We start from the raw sequence: 13,672 nt of genomic DNA, 5'->3' as shown, positions 1-13,672 counted from the left end.
AACTAACACTATGGACAACTTTGGGTTTGAGGTTTCCGCGATGGCTGCAGGGTTGGTAACAGATTAGCTTGTAAATGAAGTTTTATTTTAAGTAGAAATAACCAACAGAAAATCCAAACACAGAAAATCACGAATCATCAAATAAACTATTGATTCAACCAGGTTTTATGCAATCAAGTTAAAAGCTTAGTGTGCTGGATAAAGGAGAGGAGAGTCAAGAATTTATTTAGGAAAAAAAGGAATTTGTTTCAAAATGAATTTCAGTAAGAGAAGAACTTCCCAACGTTGTGGTTTTATTTTAATGCAAAGAAAAGTGTTTGCTGCAAAAGAAAAAGTTTTACTTTGGAGCAAAATTTTAAAATTGCATATAAATCTGCAATCCTAATTGGAATAGCGAGCAATCAAAACAAAAAGACGTATACAGCTAAACATAGATGTATCAAAATTGAGATGACTAGTCATGATTTGATTAGCAAATAAAAAAATTAAAGTAAAAGAGATCTATATCCTTATAAATACATCCACATACACATGGAAATGATACCATTATAATTACTCTTAATCATGCATAGACATAAATCGGTTTCTGCATACACTACACTACACATTTTAAAACTTCACATTTAAAGGCTCTAATGTCTAGTGTAGTAAAAGAAGTGTGGGAAAGCAAACGTATACGTTCACTCTCCTATTATGCCTATGTTGTTGACTAATAGATTGAAAAAAAGTCCAAGAAATTTGGAAAGAGGTCTCCTCTGCTCTTATCTGTGCATTTTAGTGATTGATGTGAAGTGACTTTGTGGTCCTTTCTTCCATTTAGTCAGCTTTTTTCACCTCGGCAAGGTTAACGGTGGTGGTTAGTGGACAGCCTTTTAAAATTTGAAACCAGTTGCCAAATGGTGCAAAAAAAGTGTTCTTTGTTTGAGTTGCATTGATGCCATTGAGGAGATTTTTTTTCCAGCATGAACGTAGGTGTTGAGACGAGCAGCATGAGGAATCTTTGCTCTTCTACCTTTTTGTTTCCTCCTTTTACTCTTCAGTCTGTTTGCTGCTGGCCTCAGCTTTAAGCAAAGGAAGTCAGGTTTGTGGTGGTGGTGCTGGTGGTAGGAGGGGGGTGGAGCATGTGTTTCCATAGAGACAGCAAGGTATCCGCTGAATCAACTCAAGGTCTGACCCAGATTTTTTTTTTATATCCCTCTGACTGCAAGTGTTAGCTCCGCCTCCTTGCCCGACCTCCCCACAGACTGTTGTGATACAGATGCTGATTTTTAAAAGCCGTGATGGGAACACAGGCAGCCTGTACCATCGCTGAAGCTCAGCCCGCACAGCAGGGGATATACCCCCCTAAATCTGCCATCTTCCCCATGCAAAGAGGATGCCCAATATGGTTAATTCCTTAAGCATTAACCTCCTACCCCATACTTCAAAGTGAGCAAAAACCATCCTAGAATTTATTTTAAAAAATCCACTAGCAGGTCTTCTGAGGACCAAATCTCCCCTCTGTTGGAGAACTGGGTCAGCTTGACATACTAGGACTGTGCAATGTGCAATGCCTGCTCTAATCACACAAACTTTCAGCCTGTCACACAGCTGGATTGTAGAAAGACTGTGCTTTTTTATCCTGTTTTATCAACAGTATTATATCTGAACAGATCGTTTGTTGTCCAAAGACCATTTAAACAGTAAAACAGCCCAAAATGAAGCAAAACATCCACAAGCTGAAGCCTCTGGGTTCCACTTAACTAAACCTCAGGACTAGTCATCCGTTTTAATCAATTTAGCTCATTAGATCTAGGTAAATGTATTGGCCACATCACACCAGAAATACACAAAGCTCTTAGCTTTAAGACCAATGGAATTGTCTCCGATCTGTCTGTGATTTGTCTGTTGTCAGGCAGATTTGTCCAGCTAGTTTGGACAATGTTATTTTAAAGAAGAAAATGGATTTATCTAAAAGGAATGTTGGTTAAATGACAAACATTACACGCAGTCCTTCACAATCTGTATATCTCACTGAACTTTTAATTTTAAATACTAAAAGGACCAATTATTGGCTTCATCATTCAACAGTATGGCTGTTTTGGGAAAACAATAAATTATTGCATTGTAGATTGAACCTTTTAGAAAGGAAAGCCATAAAAATAAGAAAACACTGTCAGCAGTCGGGTCATCCAGAACTGAACATGGATCAGCAGCTGAGTGAGTTTGTTGAGTTTTTAGCTGCAGAAACCAATTTAACTTACCAATATCAGAGGTTTTACCTCTTTCTGTCCCTATGCCATCCACACTCTGGAAGTAATCCATGAATAATCCTCTTCTCTGCATTGGTGTAAACAAGCACAATGCTTCAGTCTAGTCTATGCCGGGCATTAATGTTGCCTCCTCCCCCAGTGCCAGTCTGCCATAATCCACAATAAAACGGGAATAAAATCCTACTAACAAAAGACACTAGGTGAGGTAGAAAAAAGTGGTTCATGTTTTTCAAATTTTACCTACTATGTGCAAACATTTTGAACATTTAATCATCTTGACAACAACTTCTATCTGGCACCATGGACGCAGCCAAAAAACAAAACAAAACCTTAACCAGGACTAGCATGCAAAAGCACAATCTGGTAGATGTCATGTAGCTGCGAGGGAATACACGGGTGAATGGGAACCGTGCTATAATTAGAGATAGTGTGTGAAGTATGAGATACAGGGACAGATCTGCCTAGCAACAGTCTAAACAGTGCAGAGGAGTTGAAGAGTGGGGGCTGATCACACAAAGACCCTGATAATCTCCTAGATTTACTTTTCCACTGTCTTTCTAACATGTGCATTGAGTATTTATGAAGGAAAAAAGCATGCTTTTTGATAAAAATATGCATCTGTGTGTCAAACTCTTTGAACTCTGATGCTAAAAACCAATGCATTACATTACAGATGATTGTAGTTGGCTGGATTGATGTGGAATAATACCAAATATTTGAAATCTTTTATAGCTTTTTTTTATATTATTCAACTTATTTAGAATTTCTATGTCAGTTCTTTGTGTTATTTCATGCACTCTTTAAACCTCAGTCACAACTGCCATTACGGCTAGATATGAGTTATCCGAGGGTAAAAATAAAAAAAGACCTGCACGAAATAGCAGTACACCTACCACACACGCAACAATCCTATGTTGCAATTTCATGACATCCCTTAAGGAGTCTGTACCAGCCTTAAGCAACTGGAAACACACTCATGCTTCCCTCAAGATACAGTCGCTCCTCCTCCACGGGTCCAGGCAACCCAAAAACTCGCACCACCCGAACGGGTCAACCTCCTGAACAAATGCTCTGGACCAAGGCTTGATAAGAGCATAGGGTTGAATGTCTTATTCAGTTTTAAAGATGTGTCTTCCATCTTTATGTTCTGTTGCTAGCTGAAGTGAGGCACATTTAACAGCTTAATCCACTGCTAGCCATTCATAGCAGCTGGCACAGTAACACATTTCCTGTGTCAGCACACACACTGTTTATGTCACATTCTGCTTTGTTTCTGCATCACCGTCCACTAACCTACAGCAACGGTCAAGACAAGGACAAAGGCTGCTCTTAGAAAATGTGCTTGTTTCTGCTGCTTGCTCGGCATTCGTCCTGCTGCGGCAATGATTAACGAGACAAAGAGAGGGACGGGGATGCAGTTGCAGGAGCTGAAAGCAATCTGCAGGATTGCACGGTGGACCGGATCCTTTGGCTGGTCCACAGCAGCAGAGTCAGGGAAACGTTTTGGGAATGGACTGCAGACTAGCTTCTTTTTGAGAATACAGTGAGACGTGTCTGACAAGTCTGAACTCTATGTTCTTACAGGAATCTTTCAAAAAAATATCAGCCCAAGAAGAACTCAAAAGAAGAAGAGGAGAGCAAGTAAGTTATCTGCAGTTTTCTCCAATTCCTATCTATAACTTTTCAGAATACTTTCAATAAAGTTTGCACAAATAAAAAAATGGACCCTGCTGCACATCTTTAAAGACAACTAAAAATCTATTTAGACAATTGTCAAAAAAGAAAATGAAAACAACACCTGCTTTTGCACCTACAGTGGGGCAAAAACATATTTAGTCAGCCACCAATTGTGCAAGTTCTGCCACTAAAAAACCAGACAATGTTATTTTCTGGATTTTTTTCTCATTTCTTCTCTCATAGTTGAGGGATACCTATGATAAAAATTACAGGCCACTCTCAGCTTTTGAAGTAGGAGAACTTGCACAATTAGGGGCTGACTAAAGACTTTTTTTGCCCCACTTAGAAAAAACAGACCCTTTGGAGGTGTTTGAATGATTCGCACCTGGATAAATGTTCAAAAGCACATTTCTAACAAGAGAACTGCCAGTTAAAACCAACCGCATAATGAGAAACAACCAAGTTAGTGAGAAAATATTATGGGATAATGTGGAAAGATTATTGGAAGACTGAAATTAGATACACGTGAGACTTAAATAGGCCAGAATCAGGACATTTCCAACAAAAGAAAATGATGATATTGGTGACCTGATTGGTGAATCACAAATCTAGATAACTTCTTCTCTTCTATATTTGTTTGAGTTTGTTTCCTGAAGCCCAATATTTCACCAGACGTAATGACTTCTGATATTTTGGAGATTTAGTTTTGTGTGGATTTCCAACTGACCTTCTCACCTGGTAATAACCTTATTTAGCCAAATATTGATGTGGGTTTTATTTTAGCATTTATGTAGTTATTTATTATTCAAAGCATGCTTATAGTTTCTTAATGTTTGAGCTCAAGTAAATGTAGTTTATCTTTGTGTAGTTGTTGGTTCTAGTACAAATCTGAAGCAATGGTTTGTGTGTTTTTTTTGTTAGATTAGATTAAATTTACTCATTTTGTTTCATGTTCATGTAAAGTAGGAGGAGACAAAATGATATTTGGTTTTGGATGAAAGTTCTTCATCCAAAGAATTTGGAGACCAAACTTCCTGTAGATGTTCGAAAGTATTTTTCGTTTTTTTTTTACACACAATCTTCTGCAGCACTTCCGGTCTGACACAGGTTGGTTTTTCTACTAGACCATGCTGCAGCAGGTGCAGTGACAGAAGTTCATCATGAAAAAAGTGACTTTTTCATCCTCAAGGTGAAGAGGTGTTGGTGATCTTTCTTCCCCAGACTAAACTAGTTTCTGTCCAGAACAGCTTCTCAGAGACACAAAAGGATATGGTGTCAAAATGTGGCCAATATATAGCAGGAATTTTAAGAAAAGGTTTTATCACTTACTAGTCACAGATTTCAGTGGCCCTATACGGTTATTTTACAGCCATATTAGGGTGTCCATTAAAATAAAGCTTTGTTTCACGACAAAGTTCTTAAACTAAAGCTTTTTGGGGATTTCTGTTGGAAAATAATGACCGTCTGACACAATCTTTCACCTCCTTTAAGGAAACTAATAAAAAAGGTTTTTCCGAAGTCCACACTGATTAAAGATGTGGAAGATGAAATTAAAGAACAAAGTTCTAAATGAAACTTTTTATTTTCTGACAACTCTATAAATGTGTCTTTATATTTTTATACCTTATGAAATACTCCACAGAATTTGTTTTAGAAAATAACTCAATAGAAAGACTCATTTGTGTGATGGTAAAGCCACACCACTGTTGGACTCAAGAGGTCTGTCCTCCATGTTTTTGTGACTCTGCTGCTTTTCGTCCCTTCAGGTACACGTTCTGTCGAGCCTTTCTAACATCACTAAATGAACTCAACGACTATGCGGGTCAACACGAGGTCATAGCAGAGAACCTAACTTCTCAGATCATCACCGATTTGACGCGCTACCTGCAGGAGCTCAAGGCTGAGAGAAAATCCGTGAGTTGATTTTTCTTTTGATTTGGTTTGCCTGCTTGTCTTTTCTCCTCACCAGATGTTTCAAAGAATGTATTTTTCTATCACTGCCAGTCAACATAGAAGCATCTTTGCTAAAGCGTTGATGACAGGTGGAAGCCTCAATCAGTTGGAAAAAGTGCTTTCTGAAGAGTGTCGTTCGATGTTTTTGTCTGCGAAAGGAACTAAAATGGAAAACAAAGTACTGCTCAGAGGCACTCTGACCTGCTCTGTTTTAGAGCACACATTGGTGTACAAAGCCAGTGAAATGTGGGATGCTCCATTCACTCCGGCCACTTTAATTGAAGGCCAGCTTTTAGCCACAGCAGGATGGGGGATTTCCGGCCCCTTCAAAGGGGGGCTCCTCCAACCGTGTCACTGAGTGGCCGCTGAGCTTTAAGCTGACCTTTTAGCGTGTTCACATTTGTGTTGCAGAGGGTCCTTGAGCAGATCTTTGCTGCTCACAAGCTGCAGGATGTCGCTTTGACACTTTCATAATCTTTCTGCTCCTGTATCCTCTTTTGTTCTGCATTTCCCTTCTTATCTCAGCTGCCTACCTTTTTTTATACTGATCTTCTGTTAAAAACACCCTTACTGGCATTTCCGCACATTGGAACAGAAATAAATGATGTCAGGTTGAAAAGGCAGCGGAGAATGGAAAGTTAAGTCCCAGTTGCTGAGAAAAACCTCAATCGAAAGTGTCTCCTCGTCCACACTTGAGCAGGAAAAGTGGTTGTGACTCCAGCTTCACTCTTTCAATTCCCTTTTTTTCCTCATGTCCGTTCCCGTTCTATAATCAAGTTAGAGGTTTTACACCTTTTTTTTAAATGGTATTAATTAGTCACCTTGTAAGGAAAGGCAGTGCAGGTAAACAGACATATTGGGGCGGAGCCAAAAACTTCCCTTTGGGGTTACAATCAAATCAAAAAGGCAGGTAAAATCCTCACTACAAACCCAAAAGCAGAACTAAGACCCACATAGTTTCTTATGGTTTATAACTGTTACCATTTACCTGTGTCCCATAGGTTAACATTGTTTTTAGAGCTAATTACCCTGGTTAACGATGCAATATAAATATATTTCTCCAATTTTATTTACCGTTACTCAAAAAAAGCACTCCAAAACATAGCATTTGTTTTGCTATGCACTGTTTGAAGCTCAATAGTATGATGTGTAATGTTGAAGATTGGTCTGGGTTAATATGGGATGAAGAGCCTAAGTCTTAGTGGACCATGTGCTCATAAGATGTTCGATCAGCAGAATGCTGTCCTCCTAGGAGCTCACAGGTCCTCAAATGAAGGCCCAGCCTTTACTTCCCGTTTCACAGCGACTCACTCTTAGACGTTTCGTAACCATCATCCTCAGAACAGAAAACCTTTTTACGTGTTAGAAATTGGGTTGGTTACATTTAATAAGTTACATCAAATACACAGCATGCAAGGCAAAAAGTAGCAACTTGACTAAATGTTTTGTGTTCTTTTATAAGGAACACTGATGATGTGGATCAGGTTCAGGGAAAGTTCGACTGTGTTGAAGTCAAAACATGCTGGTTGACTACTAGTGAGTTTTGTTAGTGAGACTTCAGCTCCCAAGAGATCCATCCTAGACACGCCCAGGACAGGTCAGAGCTTAAGAGCCATCGTTTTCAGCCCTCAGTGTGGGACACTGGTCACTCACGTCACAAAAGCCGCACGTACACCGTCGCCGTAATATCATCTTGTGTCTGTAGGATGTTGGGACGGCTCTCAATTGAAATGGAAATCACCAAAATCATGTCAAACTGAGTATAAAACAGCCAAGTAATGTTACAACTGTATGACAGACGTGCAACTTTAGAGATATATGGAAATCCTGCATAACTTTAACACACACTAAAAGTTGGATTTAATGCCTCATGCAGAGAAAGTGTAACCTAGATTTGTAGTTATGGAGTCAAGAATTGTATAAGATTTTAAGTAATCAGCTTTTACACATTTCAAACTGAAATGACTTTGAATTAAGGTATTCATGAGTTTGAACAAGATAGTTTTGGGGTTTTTTTGGTCACGTGATGGTTAAATCCTCTGGGTTCTTGCAGCATTAGCAGTTTCCCTTTCATGCTGAGGCCACTTAGACTTCTGGTCAGTGATCTGACGCATTTCTGCTTACAAATGTTGCTGTGATTACCTCATGCTATGTTCACACGCATTTACCATGTGATATTCACACTAGACTGTCCAACCTACGTACGTCACCCTTACCCCTGGAAGTTATACTAGTTTTGGCTACGATATGTCACCCGCAGCATGTCCACTGAAAAAATGTGAACATTTTCTCTCTATGGGATCCTTGAGTGGTTTGGTGCGGGCAACCTTCATGCCACATATAGGTTTGTCTATTTTTGCCCGCAGCCTGTATCCACCTGTAAGGGCAATTGTGACTAAGGCTTTAATGCGTTTAAGGACGATACCATGCATCTGTTGTAATCATGGACTTTGTGAGACAAGAGTACATCGTAGAGGAAATCCACTCATCAGAACATCTGCATCACTACCTGCATCCCAGATGCAGATCCATTGAAAGGTGATCGTAGTCTGCTCTTGATCTCTACAATGAATTCATTTCTGAAGGAACAGTTTGTAGGACAGTGTCACTTCAGTTTGTTTATCCTTGCAGTGAGGAAATAACAGTTTGATTATGTCTGAATGATGATATGGAGACAGGTGTTTACTTAAAATAATGTTCCAGAGTAAAACTCGTTTTCCTTTTTGTGGCTTTTGGTGTTTGGCTTATAGGGTTCACTTTGCCTCACTACTTTGTTCGACCTAAATGAGAAGCATTTGGAGCATTATTCAGTTTAAAAAAAAGTAAGTTGTTAACTGCAATTGTCAGGGTCCTGTTTTAGTGCTTGATCAAATACTTCCTCTTAAAGCAGGGAACACTTCTTTATTTCATTCAGCTTCCCTAAAAACTTTGGGAAATGAGAAGTATGACTCCTAGAGGTAAACCAGGGCTCAGTCACTCCTCACGTTACTGAGGGTGAGATCAGCTACCCATCAGCTGCAATTTCACATCTCTAAGTTCCAGACAGCGTACAAACAGAAGTCAGCAGTGACTTCCTTGTGCTGGCTTAGGCTGTAAATGACCAGAGAAGCTAGAGAAAAAGCTTTCCGTTCTTTCTGATGGCAGTTGAATTGCAGCACTTAGCATTCAGCTCAGCCTCCTGCCCCTGAACCAGAGGATGCCTCATTAACAGTCACAGCCGAATTCTTTGGCAGATCAACTTGATGTCAGGACAAAATCGTTGCACACATGAAATCCAATCAGGGTCATTTAAAAAAAAACAGATCTCTTTTATGTAGTTCTTTTAGAATTCCATTTCCTGTGGATTTGGATGTAACCCATGTAAACCTATCAGACAGTTTTACTTTGTCCGCAGTGAAGCTCAGACCAAGAACCATCATGGCCTTACTGCTCCACCCAAAGACATTCATGCCTGACTTCTCATCTTTTTGTCTTTCCATCATTATCCTTGGCAGACTTCCATCCATCCATATTCTAAACCAATATGATACCTTTTGGGATCACGGGTCTGCTGGAGCCTATCCTATCAACTGTTGGGTAAAGGCGGGGTACACCATTGGGTGGCCATGGGGTGGCCTGGTCGACCTCTGATTGGAATATTACAGGTCCGGTTCAGTTCGGTGGTGGTTAGGCGGGCACCAGTGTTTAGTAGCGGAGCTGCCATCATAGTGTGAATGAATGGTTGTGTGCATGTGTAAATGAGACTGTGAATGTAAAGCGCTTTGCGCCTTCTAAGGAGGTAGTTAAATGCAATGTGAGTATACGCCATTTACCGCGGATAGGTCACCGGTCTTTCCCAGGGTCGCAAACTCAACATTTACCATTAGGGTTAATTTTGAATCACCAAATTACCCATGAGGCATGATTTTTGGTCTGTGATAGAAAGCCGGCATACCTGGAGAACCTTTGGCATGCTTTTATTTTTAAAAGAAGGCTGTCACTGTGATCTCTCTCTTTCCAGTATCAATCAGTTTTGAATGATTTTTAAATTTTAAATAGGATTTGGTGACAGTTTGAGATCATTCAGATAAATACAGAGAGTAACATTTGATTTCTTTGTAGTTCATTTATAAAACTTAAAATTGAAGATGTGCAACAAGATGAAGTGATTGAAAAATTGGATAAAGATCCATCATTTCTTAATTGTGTAAAGAAAAAAACTTCAAATGTTCAAATGTAAAAAAAAAATCGGTTGATTCTAGTGAAATTTATTTAATGTGACATTTTCAGAACCAAATAAACTTCAAATTTGAAGGCGATCTTAAAAGGTTGAGAGCGGTTTGTGAGTAACTTGAAGTTTCTTGCTCAAGTCATTTATAGTAAAAACAAAACTAACTGCATGCAGGTACTTGTTCTCATTTTAAAAATTGAAACTAACTGAAGGGACGAGGAGGGGAGCTCATGCAGCAACTTTGCTGCTGGCTTTGCTCACAACTTGTGTTTATGGAGCCTCATGAGGAACAGCATGTGCTCTGGTTCAGTCTCACACTTCCTCCCTCTATGCTATGACTTATGAATTCAATACCAGTGTCTGCAGTTCATTTAAAATGGTTTCGTGAACACCCATTGAACATAGGACATTGATTTTCTGTTTGTGATGAAAGTGGGCCATTTCTGTTTTAAACACAGCCACTCTTTCAAAGTTACATTTCTGAAATGTTTAGCTGTAATCCTTCCTCTAAAACTTTCTCTGGTGACCTTAATATTTCCCCGATTTATTCACAGTTTATAGTAAAATGGAGACTTCCCTTTGATGTGCCTCATGTTTTAATCTAAACCACACTGGAGGTCAGGTTCACCTGATTTGAATCCCTGCAGCTCATCAAAGCTAATGCTTTTGTTTTTCCTTTCACAGCACTTCCATGATGGACGGAAAGCACAGCAGCAGCTTGAAAGCTCATGGAAACAGTTGGAATCAGTAAGTGACCACATTCATGCACACATGCTGAAAAAGAAGTGCTCAAATAAATGACATCTCTCTATAATCCTAAAAGAAAAAGTCTGCATGAAGCTGTTCTGTTATCAGTTTTACAGCTTAGTGTTAGTTGAAGTATTTGATTATGTCAGACACACATGTGGCTTAGCTTTCAGTTCAATAGAAATCCCCCCCCCAAAAAAAAAAAATGTAGGCCAATTTTAAAAGATAAAGACTTTAAAAAAAAGGAAAGAAGCTCAAATAAGGTGGCTTAAAAGAAAAACTACAGAAACATTTCTCTGATTGCACAAAAAAAAACCTATAAAACTTAATGTTTCTGTCAGGAAGCAGTGGATGAAGGACCTGCAATGCAGGAAACTAGGCTTCATGGCAGAAAGCTAAACATTTACTAAATAAGCTTTTACATAACAAAAAAAAGAGTGAACAGACAAATGAGCTGAAAGCCAAACACTTATAGGTGCTGATGAGAATGAACTGAAATGAAAACAGCTATGGGGGATTGTGAACATGAACCTGGAGTGACTGTGACAAGAGGACAACTAGAAACAACTTAATCAACTTTATACGGACTTCTAAGTTGACATTTTCATGCGTATTCTTTCTTTTAGAGTTTAGATTGCGTGGAACTTGCAGGAAATGAATCTGCTGATAAAAACTGGCTTCTCAGAAGCAGCACATTGACATATATGTAAGACACAGTAAAGCAGGATTCAAAGGTTAAATCAAAAGAAAAGTCATGACAAAAAAGAAAGACGGGAAGATGGTTCGATGTATGTTGATGGTTGTATAATTTAATACTGAAAAGTTTCACTTTTGGTCAGTTTTAATGACTCATTGTGTAAAAACTGTTCTTTACAGCTTAGCAAACTGGTTTTAAAGAAGAAATTTGGGTATAAAGTGAAGTTGAAGGAGATGTGGAGGACATAAAATTTGAATGGAATTTAAAATTAAAGAGGATTATGAACTCAATTAAAATGAAATGATTCAGGAATTCACGAGTGATAGCATTTGGGCACTTTGAAAAACTGTTAAACCACCTTTTGATAAGATCTGAGCTTAGATCTAGAAGTTTCTGGTTGAATGACCAGAACCGCACTTCTTATCTCCGCCTGGCCCCTTTGAAGAAACAGAGAAATGTGAGGGAGATGCATCATGGCCTTGTCCTCCTCGAACCCCTCTGTGCGCTCAATGCTGGCATTGTGAGTGAGGCGCAGAGGCACAGTTCAGAGTGCACACTGGCCCAACAAACACGGATTGTTCAGACAGAGGGGTCGAAAGAGGCTCGGATGAATGCTTGTTTTTCTGTCCACAAACGGCCACTGTGAATATTAGTTTAATCTGCAGGCTGCAGACTTTAACAAACCCCGGCTGCTCTGTCACCGACAGAAACTCTGCAGAACACACAAAGCCGGGCCTTAAACACGAATGACGTATGAGCTCTGTCATCATTTGAATGTCACGGATGAATGCATGTCTGCATCTACATACATGATGTTTCCTGTCATTTCAGTGTAAAAAGAAGTTTGAGAGAGACTGCAAAGAAGCAGACAGGGCGCAGCAGCACTTTGAGAGGATGGATGCTGACATTAACGTGACAAAAGCTGATGTAGAGAAGGTACGTACGCAACGAGGCAACACGAGATATGCTGCACACAGCACGCCCTCTCTATGACCGACGGATGCTCTGATTGGACGTCTGCTGATCTGCTGCCGAGCAAATTTAATAGCAGCAATGGTGGAGCATCTGCAGGGCTCTGGGAGGCCGTTGGGTTCTTCATGTGTGCAGTTTGCCTGCATTTCTGTCAAATTAGCAACTTCATGCTTGGTAAATCACATGGCTTCTTCAGCAAACAGATGCAGCCTTCATATGATTCTGCTGATCCCCCCGGGCTTGGAGCGGATGTCACTTCCTTCCTACCGTCATTAGCGATTAATAAAAGGGCCTTCAATGATCCAAACATTTCAGCCCCACACAGCTCTCACGCCCGAAAGGCATCATGGGTCAGCATCGCCTGCCTCTGCTGCTTCATTAGCTGCTGCCTCAGAGCTGCGCACGGCGTGGGCGCCGTTCAGAGCCCATTTTCATGCAAACACCCACCAGAAGAAAGACTCTTTCCGCACTCTGGACGCACAGCCAAACATTTACAAAAGGCAAATTCAAATGGAAATCAGCATTTAAACCCAGAGTTAACTTTAGTTTTTCTCCTACAGCATAAAAGAGAGTCAGACACAAACCAAACACCAGCAAGTCTTCATTTTGGTTTATTTCTTGACATTTTTGGAAAATCATGGCTAGCTTTGCTTGTGTGTGAGTAGACCTAAGATTACTGCAGTCCATGACATCAGGATGTCATCTAAACACACATTTTCTTTAATTATTGTAAGAAAATAGGTGAACTGCCAACTTTATTTAATTAAAAATTATATATTTTCATCACCATCTACAGCTCTTTGGAAATCAACTTCCCTAATTTTTAAGGAATAATTCCCCCAAATCACATTTAGTCATAAAATTAAATGAAAAATGAAAGAAATACAAATATATTCCCAAAATAGCAATCACAGTTTCCTTAATTTAAAAAAATATTTTTTTAAAAACAATAATTTAATTAGTTTCAAGAGCAAATAGCTGCTTTAGAGTTTGTAAAAAAGACTAAACTTTTTTTTTCTAATTTCTGTTTTGAAAATGTTGTTTCTTGTTTACTGTCTGAAAAACACCCTTTAAAGTCTTTCTATTCTTAGCTCAGGACATGATTATAGAATTTTTCTGTTAAAGCAACTGTTGTTTTAAAACTTTATTTTCTTATTTTTGCTA

The 13,672-nt window shown here is 39.3% G+C and overlaps 1 protein-coding gene across 48 annotated transcripts in view; it reads left to right on the top strand.

Moving 5' to 3' along the window:
• The window catches only part of fnbp1b (formin binding protein 1b), a 59,581-nt gene that overhangs the window by 18,395 nt on the left and 27,514 nt on the right, over positions 1 to 13,672 (top strand). For all 48 annotated transcript variants that reach the window (XM_078955894.1, XM_078955924.1, XM_078955922.1 and 45 more), the window contains exons 3-6: positions 3,837 to 3,893; positions 5,696 to 5,843; positions 10,777 to 10,839; positions 12,368 to 12,472. In XM_078955894.1, coding sequence (XP_078812020.1) covers positions 3,837 to 3,893; positions 5,696 to 5,843; positions 10,777 to 10,839; positions 12,368 to 12,472 — 373 coding nt within the window. The remainder of the gene's footprint in view (positions 1 to 3,836; positions 3,894 to 5,695; positions 5,844 to 10,776; positions 10,840 to 12,367; positions 12,473 to 13,672) is intronic.

This window comes from Oryzias latipes, chromosome 12 (genome assembly GCF_053564925.1).
Source record: "Oryzias latipes strain Hd-rR chromosome 12, Olatipes_Hd-rR_3.1".
Classification (NCBI taxonomy): Eukaryota; Metazoa; Chordata; class Actinopteri; order Beloniformes; family Adrianichthyidae; genus Oryzias; species Oryzias latipes.
Note: the sequence above shows the minus strand (reverse complement) of the source record. Positions and strands in the feature narration are given on the sequence as shown.